This window comes from Rhea pennata, chromosome 1 (assembly GCF_028389875.1).
Source record: "Rhea pennata isolate bPtePen1 chromosome 1, bPtePen1.pri, whole genome shotgun sequence".
In the NCBI taxonomy this organism is placed as follows: Eukaryota; Metazoa; Chordata; class Aves; order Rheiformes; family Rheidae; genus Rhea; species Rhea pennata.
Window position 1 is genome coordinate 149803504 of NC_084663.1, and position 26624 is coordinate 149830127.

The 26624-nt window shown below is 37.3% G+C and overlaps 2 protein-coding genes across 4 annotated transcripts in view; one reads left to right on the forward strand and one right to left on the reverse strand.

The window, feature by feature from the left end:
- Nucleotides 1-1421: 1421 nt before the first annotated feature.
- C1H2orf49 (chromosome 1 C2orf49 homolog) lies at nucleotides 1422-10547 on the forward strand. The gene is made up of 4 exons (XM_062601633.1): nucleotides 1422-1556; nucleotides 3973-4139; nucleotides 5641-6013; nucleotides 9008-10547. Exons 1-4 carry the CDS (start codon nucleotides 1422-1424, stop codon nucleotides 9062-9064), a joined length of 732 nt encoding a protein of 243 aa, XP_062457617.1. The 3' UTR covers nucleotides 9065-10547.
- Nucleotides 10548-12182: 1635 nt separating this feature from the next.
- FHL2 (four and a half LIM domains 2) overlaps nucleotides 12183-26624 on the reverse strand; it is a 44411-nt gene continuing 29969 nt past the window's right edge. For all 3 annotated transcript variants that reach the window (XM_062601630.1, XM_062601631.1, XM_062601632.1), the window contains 4 exons: nucleotides 18347-18521; nucleotides 15854-16023; nucleotides 14050-14236; nucleotides 12183-13068 (listed from right to left, as the gene is read on the reverse strand). In XM_062601630.1, coding sequence (XP_062457614.1) covers nucleotides 12917-13068; nucleotides 14050-14236; nucleotides 15854-16023; nucleotides 18347-18521 — 684 coding nt within the window. In that variant the 3' untranslated portion in view covers nucleotides 12183-12916. The remainder of the gene's footprint in view (nucleotides 13069-14049; nucleotides 14237-15853; nucleotides 16024-18346; nucleotides 18522-26624) is intronic.

The window sequence follows — 26624 nt, forward strand, 5'->3', positions numbered from 1 at the left end:
TGCCTGTGCTTAAATCTGTAAAATGCATTAAATACTTCAAATCCCATTGCAATTTTATGCTATAATGACAGCATGGTTAATTTGCTAACATAAATATTTATAATTCCCTATTTTGCTTTTCAATGGATAAGCAGATTACTCAATCTTTCATTACTGTAGATCAACAAATGTTAATTGGCAGTTATCACTTTCATGGGCAAAACTTAGATCCCATTTAATTCAGTAGCAATGCTCCTGTGTGTAGCTGCATTAACAATGTGTACTTTAATAAGGTGACAAAATTATAATCAAATGGACTTCTGTTTTCCTTATTCAAAAATATCATGTTGGAATGACTTTTCCTTAGCAGCAAAAGAAAACTTTTTACTTCTTGTTGCTCCTCCAACTCTTGTTATCTTTAAGTGAGGCAGCACATTTCACAACCTGTATATTGCCACTGGCTCCATTTGATTAAAAAACAATGTTTAGTGCAGGGTAGCTATTCCGAAAAGTAGTTCTCAAGTGTAGAGCTGTTATTGTTATTGTAGGCTTTGCTAGGCAACTAAGTATGCTAGTTACTATGTTGTCACTCTCTACCGCATCCTTTGGGTGTTATGATGAAGTAAATCAATAGTCTAAGACTTTTCCATCTATCTTTTGATCTGTTTCCAGCATTATTTCTGCACTTTATAGGAGACAGGTATTGCACATATGAAACACTAAAAGAAAGTCTACAGCAGAAACAAAGCAAGAGCAGAATTTGGTTTTAGCATTCCTTGTCTTTTTTGTATGTGACTTTCCGTTTTCTGTAGTTTATTTCTTCTTGCCAAGCATTACATCTCTCCACCTAGTGATGTTGTAGACTGGAAATACTCCAAATTACTTAACAATTGGGAGGTATCACAGCTGAGGTCCTCTTCCACCCCCAGGAAAGGCTATGCATATTCTACTAGTGTTTCACTTCCTATGTTAAAATTTTAGAAGTTGTCCTTTATAGTCTTTTCCTGACTTTAGAAGTAGCGTCAATCATGTCAGTGCGAATTAACAGCTTTCTAGTTCACTTTTTTTTAACCTTTAGACAGCAGAAAAGCTAATATGATTTCATCCAGCTTGCGCTTTCCCACAACAAATCTTTTAATTATTTTGAGTGCGTGCAAGACAGCTACTTAGTAGAAGAATCTAGTCTTGGTAGAAAACAGGGCAAGATTACTTCACATTACACCAAGCAACAGTGGAATTGCCCACATAACACAAAACATTACGCTCTCACAGAAGCCTCCCTCATCCGCAGCACTCCCACCGTTCCCGCCCCGGGGCGAGCAGCGCCCTGACGTCACTGCTCACGTCACTTCCAGCGCATTTCTCCCCCCCCCCCCCCCCCCTCCTCCGCCGCGCGCCTGCGGCATTGTGGGAGGCCGGAAGGGGGTCGCTGGGGGAAGAAGATGGCGGCACGAGGAAGGGGCCGGGTGGGTGGCGGCGGCGTGGAGGAGCGGGGGACGGAGCGCCCGGATGCGGAGCTGCTGTTGTTGCACCCGGAGCTGCTCTCGGAGGAGTTCCTGCTGCTCACCCTGGAGCAGGTGCGCCGGGGCGCCGTCTAGGAGCCGGCCGGGCCCAGCGCCGTGTCCCCGAGCCGGGGCGAGGATGGAGTCTGGCCCTGCTTGGGCGGGAGGGCGGGGGGGGAGGGGGGGGGGGAGGGGAGGGGAGGGGAGCTTGCCGCGGTCGCCAGCCCTGTAGGTTCTCGTATCTCGTTCCCCGTGTTAGACCCGCTGTGTTTATTTTTCCGCTTTTTTCTCTTTCCTATGCGAGGAAACGCCCCCCCTTCCTCCATCACCTTTATGGCTCGCTGTCTTCCAGTCTTAATGTAGTTTTCAACCTTAATACCGCCTTTAAGAGGCACACAGAAAGGACTCAAAACCTCCCTCAAAAAAACAAGGTCATTCTCTGTAGGCTGGGCCCTTGTCTGAGGGAGGCTTGCAACTGTCCTGGACAGTGTCTCAGAGTTTTGCAAAGAAACTATGTTTGAGCACCACTAGTGTGGCTTTACAAGTAATCTACCTAGGCTGGCATGACTGTGAGGTAGTGTTTATGTTCAGTAAAATTATCTGTGGAGAGATGATCACTGCTTTGTTAAAGCAGACCCATGTTCACCTGGTGAATTAAAGAAAATGTAACATAGGTAATCTATCAAGCTCCTGTTTAGGCATGCATGATTTAAATATATGAGTTTGTAGCCGGTTTTGGACCGTATCTAGTTTCAGTTGATGTGATTTTAAAATACTTGCTGCTGTCTTATTTGGAAATGGAGAGGCACAAACAGATGGTAAACTATATTCTAGATTTTTGTGTTAGCTTACTGAATTTTTGCATCGTCTCATACATGTAGTTTATGTACACAAAAATTTACAGGTTTCAAGCTCATTTCAGCAGTCATGAAGTAGTGGTGCTGTTGCCAGATCCAGGAGCAGCGAAGACCTGGATCTACTTTCAGTGGTTTCTAGTGGGCAGTATTTTAGTTTGCTATTTTTTTTTGTTATTATTTTTTTTTTCTCTCTTAATAAATTTGTTAGGAGGTACCAAAGGAATTTTGTTTTTACCGCCTTGTATATGGTTAGAAAGAAAACTGGAATTTTGTTACTATTGAAAGTTATTAGAAATCTGTCTTAGTTTAGGTAGGATCAGCTTATGGTTTGGGAACTGAGGAAGCAAATCTATGCATCTGGAAGCTTGAGCTGCAGTGTGTTCTAGTTGTCTGGTTTTTAGGAGCATGATGGAGAGCTCTGATACTGTAGTTAGATTCAGGCACATGTGTTGAAGAGTGCATCAGTTATCAACAGTATGTGCATAATAACCTAAGTGCTTTGTTTGTTAACAACTTATATCGAGCATAAATAGCAGGATTTTCATAGCAGGGTGCTGGAGAAATGACTTGTGTGGGTGGGGGTTGGCCTGTACCAGCCACAGATGGGTTCAGCCAACTTGAAAAACAATGATAACAGCTTCTGCATGCCAAAGCCTCAGCTAGTCAGAGGAGCAAATAGTGCCTCTTGTTCAAACATATTTAAGAAAGGACATCAGCTGCTAGAAGCAGGAGATACAAATGGATGCACAGGAAGTGACATGCACATGAGAAGATCTCTGAAGAGACACATTTGGAAACAGCAGAGAAATGGATGGGATATGTGGAAGGTGATATTTCTGAGGCTGCAGCTGGAGACACGCTCTTGGAAGATGCTTCTTGCCAGAGGAGGTATGTCTCTAAAGGAACTGTGTCTGCGAAGGACCCATGCTGGGGCAGGGAGACCCCCAAAGGGACTGCGGCCTGCGGGTTGCCCATGCCGGAGCAGAGGCAAATGAGTAAGAAGCAAGGAGCAGTAGAGGAAAATGAGCAAGAAATAAGAATCAGCAGAAAGAAACCATTTAACAAACACTTGGATTGACTTTTTATCCCCTGCCTTTCCCAGCCTCAACCTCAAACACCTCTCCTCTTCCTTTCCTGCTTTCAGCTGTCCATGTTTATGTTGCACATTCTGTTCAGTGTCTGCCAGTTCCTTTGGTGAAGCAACAGGTAGCACAGGAGGCTGTAGTTGTGTGTATAATGGTTTCTTTCTCTGTTATCTCCAAATGTCTCTTTGCTCATCTCCTCTTGTGTTTCTTCAGGTGTGTCCTTTTGTGTCACCAATCTCTAGCAGCTGCTGCTCTTTAGGTTTGTTTGAACAGTGCTGCCATGTGCTCCCCTGCTTGAATTTTCAGCGCCCAGTAGTGAGCAACCACACACATGGGTTTGAGAGTCAACTGGTCATAGCAGTGACTGGTACAGGACAGTTCATGGTCTCCTCCCACACAGGTTACCCCTGTGGACACTGCTACCAAAATCCTGTGATACGTGCCCTGTACAGTACTTGAGAGTGGCTTTTGAAAAATCGTTAGGCCATAAAGTTGATTATGCTTTAAATTTTCCATACTAATACTAACCTTTTCTTCTCTTCCCCACAGAAGAACATACCAGTTGAAAATGATGTAAAGAGGGACAAAGATGGACTCACTGATCTCTATATTCAACATGCTATACCATTGCCACAGCGTGACTTACCAAAAAGTAGATGGGGAAAAATGATGGAAAAGAAAAGACAGCAAAATGAGTTGAAAAGTGAAAATAAAAGGTAATTCGGCTTTTGGTGATATTTAGGAAATGCATTTAGTTTAATCTTTAATTGCCTGGTTTATAAAACTTGTACAATTTTTGGACATATCACCACTTACAGAGAATGCTGTTCAGATCTTCTGTGTCAAAGCATTAGATTCTGCTACTACAACGACAGGAAAAAGGGAAAGTTGACCTTTTTTGTTATACTTTCTTTTTTTTTAATGTTGTCTTGCTTACTTATAGTGTTTCTTTTATGAATACTTAATGAATTTTTCTTATTTGTAATTTTCAAGGGGATAGGGATGAACTCTTTTCAGTTGTCCCATGTGACAGGACAGGACATGGGCAGAAATTGAACCACAGGAAGTTCTGCCTGACTATGAGGGGGAAATTTTTCACTGGGAGAGTGACAAAGCACCAGCACAGGTTGCCTAGAGAGGTTGTGGAGTCTCATTCTCTGGAGATAGTCAAAGTCTACCTGGATGCAACCCTGTCTAACATGCTCTAGGTGACCTCAGCAGCTATTAACCCATTTTTTTTCCAAGTTAGACAAATGCAGTTTGTTTGCAGTTTCCACTAAAGTATACTTACCATCCAGTATTGTCGAATGCATTTGTTAATTTGTAATTAATGCATTTAATGGTTGAAAACATAGTTCCACGCTTATTCCTATGTTTAATAAGTGAGATGGTTAAAGTGTGTGCTGAAAACTGATGTTCCTAAACATTAATGTTATATCACAGATAGAAACCATTGTTCATTCAGTTAGATCTACACATTCCAGTGACTTTTTGTTCCATTCTTGAGCAATGAGGTTCTAGTTAACTCTACACCAGCTTAGAATTCTATCATAACTTTGTTTATCTTTTTTTCTGCTTAGTCTGTTTTTGATACTACCGGTTTTAATTTTGTAACAGCTCATTTATGATAAAAGAATACCATCAAGCTAAATCAATCATCTCAGTCTAGATGTAAGCTTAAAAGCATAAACTAGTTGTAAATCAGTTATTTAATCAGCTTAGAACTCTAATTCAATAACAACTTATTTTGAAGATAGATGTGCTTTTTTTTTTGGTTAATGTTTTCACTCCTTGCTAACAGTCTTTTTCAAAATCATAATATTAAGATTAATATGTCTAAAAGTGTAGAATCAGGGAGATTTAGAAGTGCCAGCATATTAGTTCCTATCTTGTAGCTAAGACGGCTCATGTTTGATTGCTTATGTTTTGAAATACTTAACAACTATTATCTCTTGTGTTACTTTGTAAAATCTCCAGTGATAAGCTCACAGTTTTTGATTGTACAACTTTAGTTGACTCCCTAGAAAGTTACCCCTTCGCCTACAATTTTTTGAAGCAATTTCTATTGCATAAATCTGGAGCAGCTAAAAGAATTTAAGGACAGTGTTGAAGTATTTTTACTTAGGCAAGATGAAACTCATTTTCACTACCTAGTCATGTCTCAGATATGCTATTTTTGGCTTGTGTTTCTGAGAATTTTACAATTTGTATTTTCAGTGTTACAACAGTGGAAGGTTTAAGGAAACGACCATTAATTGTATTTGATGGCAGTTCAACAAGCACAAGTATAAAAGTGAAGAAGACTGAGAACGGAGCTGCTGATCGCCTGAAACCTCCCCCGGCTGGAAGTACCACCAACACTGTTAGAAGATTATCGGTTCCTTCAAATGTCTCAACATATACTTCAGCATCCAATTTATCAGAGGACAGTAAACTGGAAACTGAGAATAATGAAGCTAGGCAGAACAATATTTCAAAGACTAATAGCAGTGTGTTGGCTAATCTGAAGGTATACCCTTTATCTTCAGTAGCTGGAACTACTGTTGTGAAATTAAAGAGAGCTATTCCAAAAGAAGAATCTGATTTGGCGGTATGTATGTTCAGTGTTTTGTTTTGCACCTTATTTTTAATGAAACTTGCAGCAGCCAAAGGTAAATACTTGTGATGGTTTCCAAGATTATTTTGTGTTAGTAATAGTTTTTATTTAGAAACAGGCAAAAGAGTAGCTATTTTGAAAGAGATTAGAAGTAAAGAAAGGAAGTGCTTTGTTCATGTTCATGGGAAGCTTCTGTGTGAGAGAGGCAGCTTAGTAGAAAGCGTGCGTATGTTTTAAAAATGAATAAATAAGTAATAAAAGGTGGTGATGGTAGCAGAGTCAAACAGCACAAATAAAAGAACCCTATTGTGTGGGTATGAGAGAGAACAGATAGTATGTAAGAGTATACAGCCTTAAAGCAAGGACAAGTGGTCTGTTTTGTAGTAGGGAAGAAGAAAATGGACTGATAACAAATATTGAATGGTTGAGTAGGACAAGCTTTCATTTGTCAAAGTGAAGAAAGAGAAGTTACAGGAACTGAAGCAACTGATGCTGAGAGTTGCAGAAAATATTAAAGTAAAAAGGCCATTTGTTTTAAATCTTGCGTAGGAGGAATTGCAAGCTAGAGGTGTGAACTGCCTGTGAAAATGTGGAGAGCTACCTAGATTGTAAATTTGAATCAGAAGAACAACAAACCATTTGAGAAGTGAGGGGGCAAAGATCACATCCTCCTTTTGGGACATAGTAATCTTAATTGAATACCTGGGCATCTATGAGATGGGAAAGACATACTGAGATCTTGAACAGAAGGGAGCTGTTCTCAAGTAGAAAGGCTGATCACTGAGCTGTTAAACATGACGAAAATAACTGTTTACCTTTCTGCAAGCTAGATCCAGCTGCAAACAAAGTACACATAAAGGAGAGATTTCTACCACAAATTGGGGCAGGATGAAGCTGATGTACTGAAGTAGTGAGAGAAGAACTTAGGCAAGACTGCATTGTGACCTCAGAAGGAAAAAAAAAATTTGAAAGTGTAGGTAATAGTGCTTAGCACAGTTGTAAACTGAGGAAAATACAGCAATGGTCCTGAATTTTGACAAAGGTATGATTAGTCTTTAAGTGCTTGTCAGTGTACAAGGAGCAGAGCCAAATAATGGGCCATCTCCTCTTTATCCTTACCTCAGAGCATATCTCAAACTGTGTTGTGTACCTTCATGATATAAATGTATTCTAAATTAATACAGGGGCTGTTTCACATCAAAGAATCCCTGTATTTCAGTGTTTAGAATAATACAGAGCCCCAAAGGAGAACTTAGAAGTATCTGCCCTAAGTAGAACTGCAGAGGGAGTTTTAGATATGGTGTGCAATTACATTAATTGAAATTTTCTCAGGACACCAGACGACTTCAGTTGTTCTCTTAATATTGTTTCTTGTAGTGCTTTCCATTTATCTCTTGAATTCTTTCATGAAAAAACACAGGTAATATCCTTACTGCACAGATTGTTGAGTTCCTTCAGACTTGTATTAAAAATGAGCACTTAAACATCTGTACTTGTTCTGAAAGACAGCACTAACAACCTCTACAAAAATCATGGCTGAGGCCCTGAAGCAAATTTATCTTGGAGAGATGTTTCCTACTATAAATATCAAAAACTTATTTTAATGCTTAGAACTTTTCTAAAGTATTGACCAGATTAAAACCTACAGAGCTTTTGAAATTTGATTAATTTACAGCACAAAGCTTTTTTATAGTTCATTTAAGTGAGTTATAGACATAATGAACATTAAGTATATATAACTAGTATTTGAAACTCAAGATCTATGACACTTGACTTTCTATCTTAGCTGCAACTTATATGGTTCACATTGATACAGATATGTTTAGTCCTATGCCTTGGTTAGTTTGGGTCAAACAGGTTTAAAGTTAGGAAAATGTATTGAAGTAGACCATAGTGGAATGAATGAATATTACTTTATTGTCTGTACTTAAAGGATATGGTATTGGATAGTAATTGATGCAGCCAGGAACCATCAGTACACTTGGCAGATGTTTCTAGAGTGTAAAGCCCAGTATATTTTTAGTATACTGACAGTAATGACAATTGCCAACTCAAGCAAGTGGTTATTTTTTTTTTTTAGCTTTCAAGAAAATCTGAAGTTGTTAGGCTAATATTGGATTATCTTTGTGGTCTTTAGGTCTAACTCCCTAACTCAGCCTTTCAGTGGTTGAGATCCATTAGAATGCTGCCAGTAGACCTAATGATTAAAATCTCAAGAATGTGTGTTGGTGTCAGTAAATTTTTAGAACATGCTTCCCAAACCGCTGTTTGAGAATATGCTGTAAAACTGTCTGTCTTTACTTTGCATATCTGAATGATTAAAGCTCCAATTTCTCAGATTTTTGTTAGTGTAGAAAGTAGAAGGTAATCATTTCACTACTTAAATCTGCAGTTGTTCTAATTTGGGCTTGATTAAGGTGTGTTTTTGTTTAAGTATGCCTTCATCTGAGGCTTAAGGAATTGTTTCACATTTTTGTACAGATCATTACAAAAGAAGACCTACTTTTCTTTTCATTTTATATATACATATATATATATATATGTATATATATATTTGTTATTTCACAAAAGTAAATTGATTTCCCAGTAGTATTTTTATTTTTTCCTTTTAAGTATTTTCAGAAAATAGTCTGAAATAACTTTTAAATGTATGAATTTTGAAACTCTAGTATGTATCTGTCTCTAAGCTGTGTGATTTTCTTATTGAAAGATACTTTTGCATAACTAAGTCTAGGAATAAGAAAAGGAAAAAAAAAAAAAAAAAAAAGTACATGATTTGCAGGCAGTTAAATTCACTAGCCTCTTTCTGTCCTCTCTAGAGGAATTCTGATACTAACTTTATCCACAAGATGGCAATAGAAAGCTACTGTAGTTGCCTATAGCTCAGTACATCAATAGTCAATACTAGATTTGAATATTGCAGTTAATTACTAACTTTAAGTTCATGTAACATAGCTAACAGTAACTGTGTATTTTCTTCTATTCCAGAATGACCTAAAGCCTACAGAAGCAAAGAAAAAAATCCAGCATGTTACATGGCCATGAAGTAGCAAATGGTGCTCAAAACATAAATGTTACTTCCGTATTTTCAATCAGATAAGTAATATTTGAACAGTTTAGTTCACTTCTTTTTAGATCTTACAGGGATTCAGATTGCTGTGAAGTTTTGACAAATTTAAAATTTCCCTGTTGCAAAGCTGGAGTCGTTATCACCAGTCACCTTAAGAGTGTCTACTATTTTACACCAAGTAGTTCATTCCCTCTTTAAAAGGTGGTAGTATTACAATATACTAAAACCCCTTGCTTTTAGTTCTCAAGGTTATTATAGTTCATCTCCTGCATGTCCCTACAAAATCACACATAAAAATATGTTTTTTTTGTTTTCAGTAAGATTCACTTTTGATCCTCTTGGTTAAATAGCTAAAATTGTTATTGAGATTCAGAGTGATCTCAAGAGGTTTCTTGGCTTCAAAAAGGCAATTTAGATGAAGAGACTGATCATTCTGTTGACCAGATAGTCCGAGACAATTTTTTTCCTTTTTGTTACGCAGAACAAGAGCGTAGAATTTACAATTAGATTAGGTTGGTAATAAGAGATGAACTGTGTAACAGCTTTACTTCAAATTGAAGTTTCTCTTATTGTCATATGATGTAAGAAATGCACAGATGGAAGCGTGTTATTAGACTGTCTGAAATGAGTCTTTGAGAGGAAGTAATGAATGGATTAGTGCCATGTTCTTTTCTATACACAGGCATATTTTATACATATATATATGTAAAAATGTGCCTGTGTAGCATATTTGCTTGTTTTCCTGGTTACAATCATGCTTATAAAGTATGGGGAAAACATGTGGAATGCAGGTCAGTGCTTTCTTTAATAACTGAAAGTTGGAGAGGAAGAGTAATATTAGTGGATGTAGTTGCAGTCTAAAATCTTTTTTACCTTCTCTTCCTATGATCATTTAAGGTGGAGAGGACATTGGTTCTCTGAATAGGTTTCAACTGGATTATTGCTAGTGCTATATGCAGTAGGAATCCAGTTGATGGAAATATTTTTATTAAATTTCAGTGGCTAAAGGCAAAGCTGGTTTAGATCTGTTTTAGGTATAGGAAGTAAATAATAATAGTAAGGCTTCCAGATTTGGTTTAAAAAAATACTCATTTCTGAGTGAACTTCATATTTGCAGAAATTCCATTTTTTGCATAGTTAACTCACTAAAAGATGCTGTCAGTAGTAATCTGAAAGCTTGTTTACATTTTAAATATTTAGTATTGAAACCAAAAACTGTAGCCTAAATCATTACTGACAGAAGTTTTCCATTCACTGTTATGACATAAAAGGCACTTCTTGAATGCTGTAAAATAAGAATGTGTGTCTTGAAATATTGTGTGCTGTTTCCCTTTTACTAAACACTTGTGCAGTTTTTGTACTTGAGTACAGCAAACTTTAACATAATGTACATTTTGTATGTAAAGAGTTGTCTTTTAAGTAGCCTTATCCTATTTAAATAAATTAAAAGCAATCTAAGTCGTGCAGGCTTGTTTTTTATAATGTATTAAGCTCGTTCATTTTATACAGTTATAATTCAGTGGTCTTGAAGTGACTAAAACTTAAGACAAAGCTTACAGTGTAGTAGGCTCAGTAACTATTTTGGAATCTTAGCAGCAATGAAGAGTTGTATGATGTGCTCCTCCTTGCACTATTGTAACAGCCAGGACTTCTGTTTTGGGGTGGCTTTTTGGCCATAGTCTGTACTATATTTTATTGTAGTTTCAGTTGCTAGAACTGTGTATGTTGGTATCTTTCAAAGAGTGATATGTGGAAGTGTGCTGGAGTAATAGCCAGATGCCACTACCGCATGATAATAGCCTTGTTTTTAGGCTGGTCTGCCTTTTGTGCTTGACATGTTTTACCTCCCTCTCCCCAGCGCTGGGACCATTCTGCTTTCTGCTGTAACAATTGCGGGCAGGATGCAAGCCATGCTCTCCTTACTGCCTTCCACTGCTCTCCTATGCTAATTGCAATCCTTTTGCTCTCAGCAAAAGTACCAGAGCAGAGCTGAGATGTGCTGGGGAATCACCAGGACCCTGGGGGAGAGGGTCCCCCTCAGTATGAGCGCTCCTGCCTTTCGACGTCTAGGAATAAGAGAGATTTTATGGCTTTTTTTTTTTTTTTTTTAAAAAAAAAACTACAGCTTTCACCCCAGAATGAAGTCACCGAGGGACAGAATGTAGTTATCCGGTGAGATTAGTTCAGAGAGGTGTGCACTTCAAAAATGTAAGCCAGCCAAGTTCTTCAAGTGGTGTGCAATAGACCAAACCTGGTTTGATGCAACTATTTAGCTTGCTAAATTAACAGGGGAGGAATGACCTGTGATCACTTTAGGCTTGGTACAAAGGAGAAAAAAATTAAGAGTAATAGCAGGAATTAGGAGCAAAATTTCCTTACCCATTTACGCATATAGTAAGTATGCTCCTAGTTCTCATTTTCACATCTGAAAATCCCTGTTGAATGTGATAAGACTGTTTTCATCCTTTTGCTTGATACAAATAAATTCCATCTGGAAAGTGTACAGGGATCAGGCATTGCATGAATTTGCCATGTTTCTTGAAGTTTGTTTGGGGAAGAAGGTATCCTCCTCTGGATTGTTTCCTGTCAATTTTATTATTCCACCAGCATGCTATTGCTGGCACTTGCCTTTGTAGCAAACATGTAGCAGAAATAATGCCGGAGAAAAAAGGTTGTTATGTATTGTATACATGGCAAAGTTAAATCATGCCCTAGTATAGAAGTTAAACTTCTGATTTTCACAAAGATAAATACCTTTGGAGTTGTCTTGACCTCCTGTGCTGAAAAGAGCAATGTTTGGTTTTGACTTCATAGCCTATGAACAGAGTGTTATCAGCTGCCATCAATTAAGTATTTTCACACAGTTTTTCAGTTTCCCTGCTAATTTCTGACTGATTTCAGTTAGTAGGAAACTTATCTGCTATATCAGTGGAACCCATATAAGAACTATTTAAACTCTACAAATTTATAATGACTTGTGGGGCAAAAAAGGGTTGTATTCCTATGGCTCCTGCGTTGTATTTCTTGAGACTGTGAATGCATTTTATTTGTAAATATCAAATATGTAAATTTAGTTAAACCACAAACACAAAGTTTTGTTTTAAATGATTTTATTTTGAAAAATACAATGTGCAGTGTAATGTCAGCTAACTGTAATATTGACACTGTCAGTTGGAACTTGTACTTCACACAAAGATCAGCTAGTCATGCAATAAAATATGTATATGTTATACAGCACTTCCACTTCAACTGTTTTATCGTTATCTTTATGGCATGGCACAAATCTTTTTATTGTACATTAAAACACACTACATTCTTAGTCTTTCTATGCACTTGACAGCACACGCTAATTACATAGTTCAAGAACATTGAGGTGAGACCTCAGCCATATTGAAATTAATGGTGTTTTGCTATTGATTTCAACAAGTTGAGGATTTCATCCTCAGTATCTGTGAAATATGTGTGTGGTCATTGTAATCCTTGAATTGTATCACTTGCAAATTAAATCAGATGCTTAAACTGGAATATTCAGTGAAGAAAGGAGTATGTTATGTCAGTAACACCCAAATGGCTTTATGTCTCTGGTTTTGCATTAGTTTTGGTTAGCTACAGAAATTCTTAAATGCCAACACTGCTACTAGAGCTTCTGAAATTGTTTTCCCTCCAGCATTGGAGAGTTTGAAGGAAAAGGTTAAGTAATGTGAATGGTACAGAGAAACATAGAATGCCAAAGCTAGTTCCAAATGTCTGCGTATTTCAGAGTATATACTGCAAGCACAGCTTCCTCATGGCCCTGTGTGCCCGCTTTCCCCCCGACTTTTTGATCTTTAAATATCCTTTCCACATTCAGGGCAAAGAATGTCATCCCTTTCTGTGAGGAAGCCACGTCCTACTAATGAGAGAGAACACTTCTTGCAGTTAAAGCAGTCATTATGCCACTGTCGTTCTTCGAAAGAGATATACTTGGTTCCTCCGAGCCCTGTTTGAAAACCAAAAGCGTTCGGTTATGGGAAAATAATAGAGCATAAGCCATCAAGTGATGCTGTTTCAGAATGCTTCTTACAGATTGCTATGGAGACCTGACATTCAGTAATGAAAAAAACCCACAATTTTGACAAATCTATTTTCTGCCATGCTCACTTTGCTACCCTTATTCCATGTGAGTGGTACCTTCATCCTCAGGTAGCTGTGTTGCTTTCAGCTGAGTCAGTGAACTAGACTGTTAACCACTGGTGATAGAAGGTGGCAGAAATGAACCCTCAAGTTCAGCCTCAGCTGAGAGAGTGGGATGGGAGTACAATATACAGCAGAAAAAGGCAGAAGCTTTGGTGTTTATTACAGGAATGTTTATGATGTTTAAGTTAATATTGTCTTGTAGAAATTTGATTTAAAAGAAGTCTTACAGGTTGGACAATGACTGAGTCATAACTTTCAAGGAGAGGTGTCTCAAGGAAAGGAGGTGGTTACTAAACTGCGAAAACGTTCAAGAAAAGTTGAAGGTAGGGAGGTTGGTATCATAAGTGGTATGGAAGCTGTACTGAGAAGAGAGAAAGAAGCAAATGTCTCTGTTTTGGTAGGAGTTATTTGTTGCTTAACCTTGATAACATGTCATTTGAATATGATATATTGGGATGACTAGTTGGAAATCAGTGAAGAGATTTACAGTTGGGCATATCCTTTAATGAGGGTATTTCTGTTTGTTTTAGTAGCAACATTTTGAAAAATCACGTGTTAAAGGGCTGTGCTATTCAGAAGAGAAGCACGTCTTGCACATGAACAGAAGAACAGTACCCACAGTGAAAGGTATCGTAAGTACTAAGTATCACAGATTCCTGAATTGAATGGTTTATTAATTCTCTCAAGCTATTCAGAATGAGTTATTGTACCATTTTGAACATTAGAAGCAGTTTATTAAAAAAAAAAGGCATTTTTAAAAAACCGCTGGTCATGAGAGACCTACCACTGATTGGATTTGTGCATCCAGCACACTTTTTGGCGTAGAGATTGCAGAAGCAGCTCAGGCAATATGCAAACTCGTCCCTGGAGGTAAAGCGTTGTCCAGACAACTGCTTCTTGCATCCAGTACAAACAAAACACTCCTTATGCCATGGCTGCTCCCGATAAGTAACACCGCCTGTAGTGATAGCCTGTTTTGTGGAAAGTAAGACAGAAAGTGGTTTTCTTGAGGGCATGATTTTTTTTGTCTGATTTGGTGGGGAGGAAGGATGATAAGGTTTTTACAGGTGGGAGGTGTAGAGGAGGAAAGAAAGTTTAATAGCAAAACCATCATTTTTGGCAGGACTGACCTCAAGAAAATGTGATTCATTATTATTTCCCAATTTATACAAAGATACCCCATACTGAAAGTGTTTTATTCCTTATATGGTGTATAATCTCATTCTGAACTGTTCTTTCTGTTTCTGAAACCAGCCTTCTTTGTAGGTCATTTTTCTTAAGCATGTCCTAGAAATCTTTCTCACCTCTGTTTCTTCACCTGTTACATACATTCTTGGTGGTGAAAGAATTACTTTGTGTGGTTCAACTTTCCTGTTACTTTCCTTATCAAAGACTGTTTTATTTCAAACTTCAGCTGAAATCTTTGTTTTCTGAATTCAGACTGAGGTTTTGCTCTTATGTCAAAACAGCCCCCTCTAGTATTAGACAAACTCAACTTCATTGTACCTTTGAATATTCCGAAGAAAATGGTACAATCATTCAGTTTTTTTTCTTTCTTTCTTCACTAAAGGGAAATTAAAGGGAAATTCCCTGAGAGATCAGGCTAGAGTGCTATCATGCTGCTTACCATCTGTGTCTTCCCCTTTGCCTCTTTCCAAGGTATTTTTTGAGCCTATTCTCAACTTCAAAAAAATTGCTGGATGGATGGGAGATAGCGAGTGTCATTTGGTCTATTTCAAATTAAAAGCTGGAAGAACTGAGCTTTTGCCTGTTCTGTTTTGCCAGCAGAGCATCAAAGAGGCAGTAGCTTCTGGTCAATTTAGCATGTTTAACTAGACTGCAGCTTTGCTGAACTAGAAGGCCATACAAGAGCAGATAATAAATGTGGAAGAAAGTTTGGGTAGTGTAGTGGCTTGAAGTATGCTGGGGGAAAATGGAAACAAGGAGGGAACAGTGGGAAGGGGAATTTACTATGAATGTAGCTATAGTTTTGAAAGTCTTCGTCCCTGGATATATCCATAGCAAATGCAAATTGAGGTGTGTTAGTTCCATAAGTAATGAAGCAATTCTCTCTCTCTCTCTCTTTTTGTTTTTAGGAAAAGAATTCTAGAATTCTTAGCTGTTGCTGTGTATAGATTTTAGAAAATAGACATAAAAGATATTGAGCCTAAATAATCCTACTTCTGAGCATGTTGAGTTTTCTAGCTTTTATTTCAGCAAAGGCATTTACTCTGTAAAGTATATCTCTCTGTCTTGAACTTAATTAGAATATTAAAAAAAAAGGACAACTGCCGTCCAGTTGAAGTCTTTGGGATATATGATTGATTTCAGTGGGAATGAAGTTACTCCAATGTAGAGGGTTTTTTTAATGTTTTCTCTGTATGATTTCTAAACAAATGGATCTTTAGCGTTGAGTAAGAGGATTCTCATTATAGTAACTGCTGTGCCTGCTAGTCTTTTGCAGGCTATCATACTTAGATTTTGCAAACTATCATACAGTAGAATAATAAGATATTCTACCAACTTGGATTTCAAATGTGATGGGGCTCAATCTCTGAGACTTTAGGTAAACAACATAGAAGCACTACCTTCTTGCACTGGACGCACTGCATGGCAAACTGCTTTTCATAGCAGGGTACACAAAAGTTCTGATTGTCTTTAGGGATGAAACTCTTTGTCCCAATTGGCTGTTGACAACGGTAGCAGATAAAGCAGGTCTCGTGCCAGCTGTTGCCCTTGTATTCCATCTTCCGAGTACCTGTAATACAACCAGAGCATAAAGTGAAGTTCTTTTAGCTGAGACCTATGCATTTTGCGACTCTTATGTTGAGTCGGTTGTCGGTCAATAAGCAGTACAGTGATGAGATGCAGGTTATTTCAGGTTCCCACAGGCTTGAATGGTATTCAGGCCTGAACCAGCGTAGTTGATACTGGCCGGAAAGAAAAGCAAACAAATTATGTTTACAGTTCCGTGTTATTTTCAACAACCATTAGCAAAAAGCACGCTGTCAAATGCTTAGAAGAGGACTGACAAACCTATCAGGTGTTGACTAACGATGAAGAGCTGTACTACCTCCTTTTATGCCACGTCTTCCTCCCGCTACCCCTTACTATAGGGTAAAGTTTTACCACTTCTCCTTTCTCAAGTGTTAATTCCTCTTTCTTTACTAGTAACATGTTTTTCTCCCGCCCCACAAACACCTTTTTTCTTTTTTTTTTTGGTCACATTAAATTGTGCCCTGAGGCACAATTCAGGAGTACTTCTTAAAGGATTGACATGCAACTGTGTAGTATGTTGTTAATTATCTGTCTGTATTGTACTTACATGCCTCGATATTTCTGATCCATTTTATTAATGGCTTTTAAGAAGGTTACTTTGTGTGTTAGTAATTCTTGTATCATACCAAGGAGCAAATGAATAGAAGGAATAAACTCCACAACTCCTTTCCCCAGGATGTTTATTTTCATATTTTTGACAGGCTTTATTTGGGGTTGTGTTATCATTGAAACATAAAGTAGGGAGAGATCTGTTATTATCTGCTGTATTGAAGTCAGTGATAGTTCAGTTTGCAAAAGGACTGAAAGATCAAGCTCATAATTAATTACCTTAGTATCTCATATGCTTATTATGATGATGTTTTATTAAATCTCAATTTACATTTAGTGGAGCAAAGCAAAGCGCAAGTACAGCATTAACAGTTTCAATAATAGGTGTCCAACCACTTACTGTTTCTTTCAAAAAGAATTATGTTTCAGTTGATGACCATAGTGCTCCATTTTAGCTCCTGTGCTAACATGAGGTACAATGTAAGTAGAAAATGCATGCTGGATGTTTTGTTTTCTGAAAGTGATGACATCAAGGAAGCAAGAACTATTTCAGTTTATAAGAAAAGGGATTCTGTGGGTCTCTGAATCTAGCCTCCATTTCTACTTATCAGTCTCTAACTTGCATAACAGATGTACAGATCCATTGTGTAAATAAGCTTACTGATCATGAGGGTGAATTTGATGGATTATTTTGAAACAAAAAATCTTCTAGTTTTAAAACTAGCACTGGCTAGTCTCAAGCCTGTCAGTTGTTAATGCTGTTTCTGTAGAAACAGGTGCACAGAATAATAGAAGGAGATGTTTATATTGAATCATGAGTGGATAGGACCATCTGCTTTTAAATTTCTCTGTTGTTTATATTTATACATTGTATATTATCACCAGTTTTTTTTTTTTTTTTTAAAAAAAAAAAAAAAGTCTGGTGCACAAACAGAATTGTGTTTTTAGGCTTTTGTCTAAGATGACCAATAATGTAAAAAGCAGCCCTAGAAATGTTCTACTGGAATAAGTAACCAGTAATTATGTAGCATGTATATGGACTCTTCAGGTTGCCTTTTAATGCTTTATTTCTGGACCAATATTCCATCCCCTTTAAACTCTCAAATCATCATAGAAAGCATGTATTGTCATTAGCAAAACAGATTTTAACAATCTATTACTATAACTTCACGTTTCAGACATCTAGTATCTTTCATACATTACCTGAAAGAGAAAAATAGATCTTTTCCTGTTTCTTTGGATCTTTGTGTTTAAGACGACTTTAGAGGTACTTTGACTAGCTTTCCATTTTTATTTAAGAAGTTAAACTTAGAGTATTTACATAAAAAGCTAAATTGGGAGTTAAGTAAACTGCTAAATTTAGAAGCTTCCTTTGTTGCTCAAACAGTGGAAGTCAGTCAGAATAAAAAGCTAGAATTGGATGGAATATATCAATTTTAGTTGCCCAGCCTTCAGAAGTCTTGTATTAAATACTTCTATAGAAAAATATAAATACTTGTTAATAAAAATGCAAAATGAAATAAGCACTAAGTTTCAAGACTTGTGTTAATCTATTTCATGTGCATCAGATTTTAAACAAGATTCATTATGAAAAATAAGTGACCTGGTCATAGGAATAACTTTGATATGTTTACAAAGCTCACTGTAACTTGAGAGCGAGCGAATCAAGTAAAGACATTTGTTACAGCTGTTGCTGACCTTGGGCTTGATACTTAACCTAATCTTTTCTCAGTCTGAAAAGCAAATATTCTAACCTGGCATAATAGTCTTCTTACACTCGTTACATTTGGAGGAGTATTCATTGGAGTAGCAATCAGTACAAAGTAGATGGTCCTCTTTTGCAGCAAAGGGCTTGTCCACCAATGAGTTCTTGCACTGGAAGCAGTGGAAACATGTTTCATGCCAGTGCCGGTCCTTGTAAGACAGATCCTGTAGAATCCAAAACCACAAAGTAAACAGAGTGAATAGTTTGTACAACTGGAAGCTCAGCGAATGTAAATATGTCCAAATCTGAATCACAGCCAGGAGTTAAGGCTCATTTGCACAGCTCAAGAAAACAAAATGTTCTGATGAGGATGAACTCAATTTGATATGATTACCAGAAATGGCTAATGACAACTTTTGTCCCTCTTTCAGTAGGCTTTTAACAAATGTAATTCAAGATAGCCTTCACTTTTTGTATGCCTCAAAGGAATAACTAATTTTGTTTAGGTATTTCCTTTGAGGAAAAAGTCCTGGTTTTGAGTTAGATTAGGACTTGTTAATTTTATAGATATAATTGACTGCCCCTCTTTGCCTTAGCTATTGCTGATTTTAGGTCATTTCATAGCTGTGCATTGCTGGGCAAAAAATCATTTCCCAAATTAATTTCTGGCCTTTATTTGGTTCAGCAGATTTATACTAAGTCTAGAATTGGCCTGATCTCTCTTCCTTTTCTGTACAGGAACTATTTTTTTCCAAGTTTTATTTTTGTTTTACCTGTGTTTTAAGTATGAGTCAGACTCCTTGCTACTGCTGCATACAGATTCTTTGCTGTGAACGAACACACTGAAAAATGAGACATCACATTGCATCTGCAGCTATTGATTCAGAATACTCTGTCCATGGGATTAGCATTGGCATCTCAGTATTTAAAATGTACCTGAGTTTTCTCCACTGGTATTTTTATTATTTTTAAAAAAGGCCCTTCTAATATTGTAACCTAAAGGGATGGACTCTGCCTTTTAAACTGTAACAGTTTTCTTGGTACTTCAGACAAAACAGAGCTCAGATCATTGAGAGAAAGGATGGGATAATAGACTTATCTGTTGATATCTCCCCCTAAATATGTAGGCTGTCAGTCTGAGATGTGGGTGTGGGGGTTGATATTGTCATAAATGGGAAGTATAAAAATTGAGCAGAAATAATTGCTCAGGTTCTATCTCAAGATCTACTGTAACTTAAACACAAGCACTGAATTACTTTGATTAACTGAAGGGAAAGAATGAGCTGTAGGATGTCAGAATTTTTTTAATCATATGTAAAGTAAGACATAAGCAATGTATACTGTTCAAACTTATTCTTGCCTAATCTACTGTATGGCAGTTGAGCCACAGATAACTTCAATTTTGCGGTCTTAGCCCAAAGCAAGCAAAAGATTTTGCGGATTTAGGTTAACGTGAAATAAGAAGAGGTTTCGTCTGCTGGAGCCTTGCTCTCATGAGTAGCTAACAGGAAAAACGGAAATAATTTTGCATAGCTCACTTGATAACTATAGTAATTTCAATGAGAATTTGAGCTTGTAATAAAGGATTCTTTTGTGAATATCTGCTCCACTCGCCTCTGTTTTTTCAGTCATTGTGAGTTAGCATTGATGCCCCTTATGTCTTTCATCTCTGAGGTTGTGCTCTGAGACAGAAGTTTAGAAGTTACTTACATTCTTTTTTCTTTAAAGGAAGTTGAATATCCTAATTCTGATCTCAGGAATAATATTTTCAATGGAAAAATGCAATGTACAGCGAACTCAGAGTTTTCTAAAATGTGAAATTTGCCTGCTAGAAAATGGAATGACAACAGATTTGTTTTTCTTTCTCTTGTGAAACAAAAGGTATTCATTTTTTTCCCTCGTGCTGCCTTTCTCCTCTTTCTGCAATATTCTGCAAGGTATGTTTTTTCTTTACCTCCACAATTGATATGCTGATTTTTGCTTTGTCTTGTTTTATCAATAAAAATAAATCTCTCAATGATGTATTTATTTTTTTTTTTTTAAGAAGAGGAATAATAAAGACAACAATTAGGGATAGGTCTTAATAAAGAAGAGTCAGACTTATGATAGCAGCTTCTGTAGACCTTAGCTGAGTAAGTTAAAATAGCAGATATTTTGTTATGGCCATTATCCTACATATGTACTTGCACTATCATCTTGTATTTTAGTGCATATAATAGCAGTGAAAATCATTCTTTTTCCTACACAAGATACAGGCTTATTTAAGCAATCTTTAGATAGTTTGGTTGATAACAGCAGACACTGCCATTGAATATAGAGGTTCACTTAGATATCTGGTTTCAACATACCTGCAGCAGAATATTAGGCAGTGGAAATGATTATTGTTTTCTCTCTCTGGGTCTGTCGCATCTAAGGATATGACAAGGAAGTTTAAGGTATGGATGAAGCAGTTTCTGAACCATCATTGTTCATATGTCAACGTAATAAAGTCACTGGAAATCAGGTTTTGTTTGCTTCAATATGTTGTATATCTGCTGAAACCTTTGGCTTGTACATTAGTTATAGATATATTAATTTAGAAAAGATTCTATGCTAGAGAAGTTGCATGTGCAAGGGTGATTTCCAGCTTCTTTGACTTCTAGGCTTGTCAGCACTTATGCCAAAAGATCATCGGGTCTACTGTAGGCCTGTAAGCTCTAGGTTATGCTAGCTGCCTGTATCCCAGATAAATCTGTTCCAGCCAGCAGAACAGGAAACAAATGATATAAAATTAATTTCTGTTCCTGTTTATTGCAGAGATTTCCAGGAAGAACGAATATGGAAAATTGCTGTTGTGGATCCAAAACTGGAGTATATCCTTAAAATATTGCTGAGTATAACCTCATAGCTGCTTTATAATTCTCTGATGCATACCTTAACTGTAGTTCTAATGCAGCCTCTTATGTTGCCTACATCTGCAGAATGACTTTTTTTTTTTTTTTTTTTTTTTTTGCAATCTATGCACCTATCTATCAAAAGTGACAGTCGCATGCTCTTGTATGAAACGTGCATACGCTTTCCAGGTAAGAGGTTTACATATGCAGAGATGCTCATGGATATGGATCTGTCCTGTATGAGCATTTTGGAGCTGAAGTGCAGAGAGTTCCAGCCCAGTTTCAGATGTGTTACTAACAAAAGTAAAAGGGAAAGAGGGCAGTGCCTGCCTCTGCAGAGCTGTGATAAAGCCTGCAGCAGAATTTGCAGGGAGAAGTACAAAAGGACTGTAAGAATGTGGTATAAGCAAAACTTAGAGGAGATCCTATATTTTCTAAAACTTTTTAGTCACCCTTGTGCAATTTGTTTGAAACTTATGATTTTGAAAAGCAGCTTCCCTTGCCTTTTAAACACTTAATTTTTCTTTTGTTTACTTACATAATGACATCCTCCAAGAAAATGTTGTCAGGTTGGCCACTTTCAGCATTAGTGAAATCATGATTTGTTTTATAGTTTTCCATAGTTCTGTGTAGCTTTGATTCAGTATGGTTTGTTGGCCTCTAGGGTGGGACAACCTGTGACTTCTGTTTTTTAACTGGAAAAGCCACAAGACTGCAGTTACTAGGTAACTGGGTTAGGCATAAACTCCTTATCTCCTGCAATGGTACTGCATACTACTCCAGCTTTACATATCTAAGATATAAACTTAAGTCATTATGTATTATTACCCTTTCCCTTGAACTGACTCTCAATGGGGACCCAAGAGGAAAAAGGAGATTAGAAAGGTAATTACCAGAAGAGTAACTGTATATGTTTGTTCATGAACGAGAACTACATCAGGTTTTTTTGCTTACCACAATGCTCTATTCAGAAGGTTGAGCACAGGAAAAGGAGTACAACAACAAAAAAACTGTATAGATTTTAGGCATGCAGCCTCTAGCAGAACACTTAAGACTGGTACTTCCCTATCAAGAAGAGTTTAGAAAAGGCAAAATTAAGTGACATGGTATTGAACTCAGTATTTCAGTGATCCAAAAAGAGATGAAGGTACTTGTCTTTTTGTCCTGCTATTTCACAACTAGTCTGATACTCAATAATGAACAGAAAAAGTGTTACAACTCAGCACAGGATGTAAAATTAAAGACAAATCATTTCTCCCTTTCCTGCTCTACATTACTAGAGGCTTTATCCCTTGTTTAGTTTATATGTAGGACTGACCTTTTTGATTAATTTTTGGGCTACATATTGACACAGTAGCTTTATATCACAATCCACTTTTAATTTCATTCTCAGATTTCACAGGGAGAGTTTTCTCCCCCTCCTCCTTGCCAACACCAGCTTGTAGCCTGCAGTAAATGTTGGATTATTGCAGGTATTTCCTGTATTTGTGATGGTTTATGTGCCAAAGAGCCTGCAAAGAAACTGCTCAAAAAGCCAAAATCAACTAAAAGTCACATTTAAGCACTTAAGCAAATGAGAACATAATGGATGGATTTCCAGAAAGAATGCTCCTTCTTTCAGGCAGCTAGAGGTGCGAAACAGTAAGTGTAGTGAGCATTCACGAGAGACATAGGCTATGAAATGCCAACCAATTATTTTAAGAATAAATTTCCATTAGAACCTCTGGACGTATGGCTAATGTGTAATAGCTGTAATAGAAATGACATAGTGGTTTTCTCCTCTCTGCTAGTGCCTCTTACCACTCAGTATATGAGGTTTTCAATCTGCCTGTGAAAGTTTCATAAACATCAGCTAGAACTATTTATAGTTAACAAAATGGCCTAAATTCAAAGGTATAATTAACACTAAGTTGTCATTCATTTAATTCTTTTGTAAAAGAATGGCATTTAAAATGAAGAACAAATCAGTTATTTCTTAGTTACATTCCCAATTAACCATAAATTACCATTTAAAAATTGAAAGATAGTGAAACAAATTTTCTCCTGCTTTGAGTTCAAAGAAAGCTTGTCTTCAGACTCATGTCTTACGACCTTTCTGTGCTATGGTTGCTGCGTGGGGTAAAAGTCTGGCACCAGTTTGACTCTGTTAGAGCCAATGCTATCAAAGTTTGACTATTACCAGTGCTGAGCAGGCTTAAGTTTAACTCAGATGAGATGATGCTGTGCAGCAGTGCTGATACACACACCAAGAAAAACACTATGCTAATGTCAGAGATGGAGAGCTGGCTCTTCTCTAGTCAGCAACTATTTTACTTTGATATAACTCTACCAGCTGTAGAAGGGTTGCTCTTATTTTTATCACTAGGAATCTTCTGGTTTTTTTTTTTTTTTTTTTCCTTTGTGATTATTGTCACCCAGATAAGTAAGCACTTAAGACGTTATCAAAGCTAATTCTTCGCTCACAATTAAGGTAGTACTTTTTTCCTACTCGTACAGATAAGAATAAAGAATCCAGAGCTCTAAATCTTAATCCTGCTCTGTAGGCTCTTGTTTTACAAGTCCTAAAAAGCAGTTGTAGACTAACTACATGGCCGTTCCTCAAAAAGAAAATTCTCTGCGGGGTGAAATTAGGAGCATCTCAACTGCAGCTGGCTTCCCAGTTCACCTCTCCCCAGTGTGGAAAAACAGTGGTGGCCTAGAAAGGACTCACAAAGGAGAATATGGTGTGAGAGTTAAATGGAGTCTTTGGGGCTCTGTTGCGAATGTGAGGGTGGGTCTCCCGGAAAATAGAGAGGCCTGAATGCTACACTTTATGGGATCACTGTCATGCCATTAAATTTTAGTTCTGAATTTTACAGCTATATAAAGACTATGTTAGAGCATGCTAAATATGAAGCCCACTCCTTGTACATACTGTAAACGTACCAGTTTCATTCAAGGTACATTTTGACTTCTTTTTTCAGGGGAAGATTCAAATATTTTCAGACTTGTGTAGTACATACATCCAACGCATAATAAGATATATAAAAAAAATTGTATGTGTATATGCATATGTGTATATAGATAAGTATATATACATAATATATGTGTTTGTGTGTGTGTATATATATATATGTAATGAGGAGCAGAAACATGATTTTCTATGACTTTGTGTTTCATGATTGAATTATCCTCAGTCATATTGTATGCAAGCTTTAACTAACTTTTGTTGTGGTTGAGGCATTTATAAGGTTTCTCAGATGTGTTCTGGTGTCAACTACTGTAACTGAAAAACTACTGTAGTTTTTCTCTCAGTGGGAACATTAACAGGATCTCTTTTTTCTACCTAACTATGTGTTTATGATTTTTTTTTCACCTCAGAAAATTTATCAGAACTTAATAAGTTTGGAACTTTTATCCACCTATCAGAATTTGGTTAAAATTAGTCAACAAGATCAAAAACTACAGGGTAAAGGATGGACAGGCATAAACAGTCACAGAAACAAAAAACAATGCATTTATTTTTAATACACTTTTCAACTATTTAAGAAATCTTTATTCACTATCTTGTAGTTGTGTTCTTCAGATGTAGTTTTGGTTCTTTACACTTATAAAATATGGTTATATTAGAGGCAATTAGTTTTTTTCTACTTCTGTCTGCTATTAGAGTGTGTTTTGTTTAAAAACTCTGAAGACAAGTTATATCGGATAACACCCACACTCCCTAAATCCATAAATCTGGGTTGAAAAGTTCAGCCTGATTAATTCCTGAATACTTTGTCTGAGGTTTGTTGAAGCCAGTCCAAGTTTTGAAATTCTTGGATGTCAACACATAGAAATATCTTCTCAGGGGATTAGAAAAAAGACCTTAAAACAAAGTACGTTCTAGAATGGAGCAGAAATGTTTTGCTTGTTCATGTCAGTCCGGCTCTATTTTATGAGCTGTAGGAAAACTGGCACTGGTATACCCTCATACAGATTATTGCCCGTTCTCATCATGATGGTGAAACATCCACCTTTCTAGGCTTCTGAAAGAGGCTTTTCTACTGATTCTCCAGTAGGATGAGATGGATTGATTTGGAAGACATAAGAATTGGATTTTTCCCAATCCAAATTACAACTCTGATTTTACAAGCTAATAGCAGGCTGGTAGTACCAGTAATAGGGACTACCTGTTGTTTCTCAAGCTATGGCTTGACAGTATAGGAAATTAAATGTCAGTTCTTGCACCAGTCAAAAATCCCACAGCCACCTGATGGCAATTGCTATTCTAGTGAAAAGTCACTCTGCCAGCAAAACCCGTGGCCAACTTTGAACAGGTCAGACTTTTACATGCTGGATGAGGTCTGTCTGTGGCAGTCCAACAAATGCTATACTGCATCAATCAAATATCATCTGTCTTTATTCAGACAGCATAAAACTGGCATGCACTCCAGGTGTTCTGGCTAACTTAAAGGAAATGCAGGTGGTTATACCCTGTTTGGGTCAGGTAGGTGTTTCCATGTGGTGCAGCAGTGCATAGTACAAGCAAGCAGGGCCTTTGGTCTGCCTCATGCACTATCCTTTGCAATCTTTAGTTAGGCTCTGGTATCATCAGTCTGCATTTAAGATGCTAATTATTCTAAAAGCGTTCTAACTGGCCAGTTACTCAGGTCAGTGTTAGCCAGTTTTCTGTTGTTCATGATTTGGCAGCTTTTCTGAGCACATACAGGAATCTCCAAAGAAAGTATTATACATATGAAGTACAAAAATTGGTAGGATTCTGAGATGGTCTTTATAAGCCCACATATAGCTCATTAGGACTGGGTTGGATTCAGCACAGTTCTGATATCACGGGTCTTGTTTCTTGATGATACTTGAATTATGGTCACTGTAAATCCTGCAGTGGCTTAGCCCCCTCTGGTCCAAAGGGGGACAAAACTGACTTCTGCCACCTATCCAGGTACAAGCTGGCCCCAAGGACAGTTTGATCATCCTAATGAGTTGTTGATGCTTTCTAACATCAGATTCTTATGGCTTGCTGAAAGAGAGGAGTGCTTTTAGCAGCTCCTCTACTAACATGCTCAGCAAGTTAGAGAAGTGGGGAAAAGCAGATATAGGCGTCCAGAAAGCATATTCTCCCCACAAGAGAAATCCCTAGATAGCTATTAAGAACTCATGGATCCTTCCAGCTGATAGCACCCTGTCTCAGACACCTGTAAGGGCTCCAGCATAATGACAATGTTCATCTTTAATGATACATTAAAATGTTACCTGTGAACAAAATTCACTAAATAATCCCTAAACTAACTTTGGGGAAAACAGAAGCATCATCTATGTTTGTAATATCACAAGTTGCATTTTATACCTGAAAACCTTTTTCATGCTTCAGATTGTTTCTGTTGCAGAGCATCTGTTCTACTCTCTTGACTGCAGTTAAGAGGCAACTGTTGACATCTAAAGTTAGGTGAGATGAATCCCATACATCATGCCCTC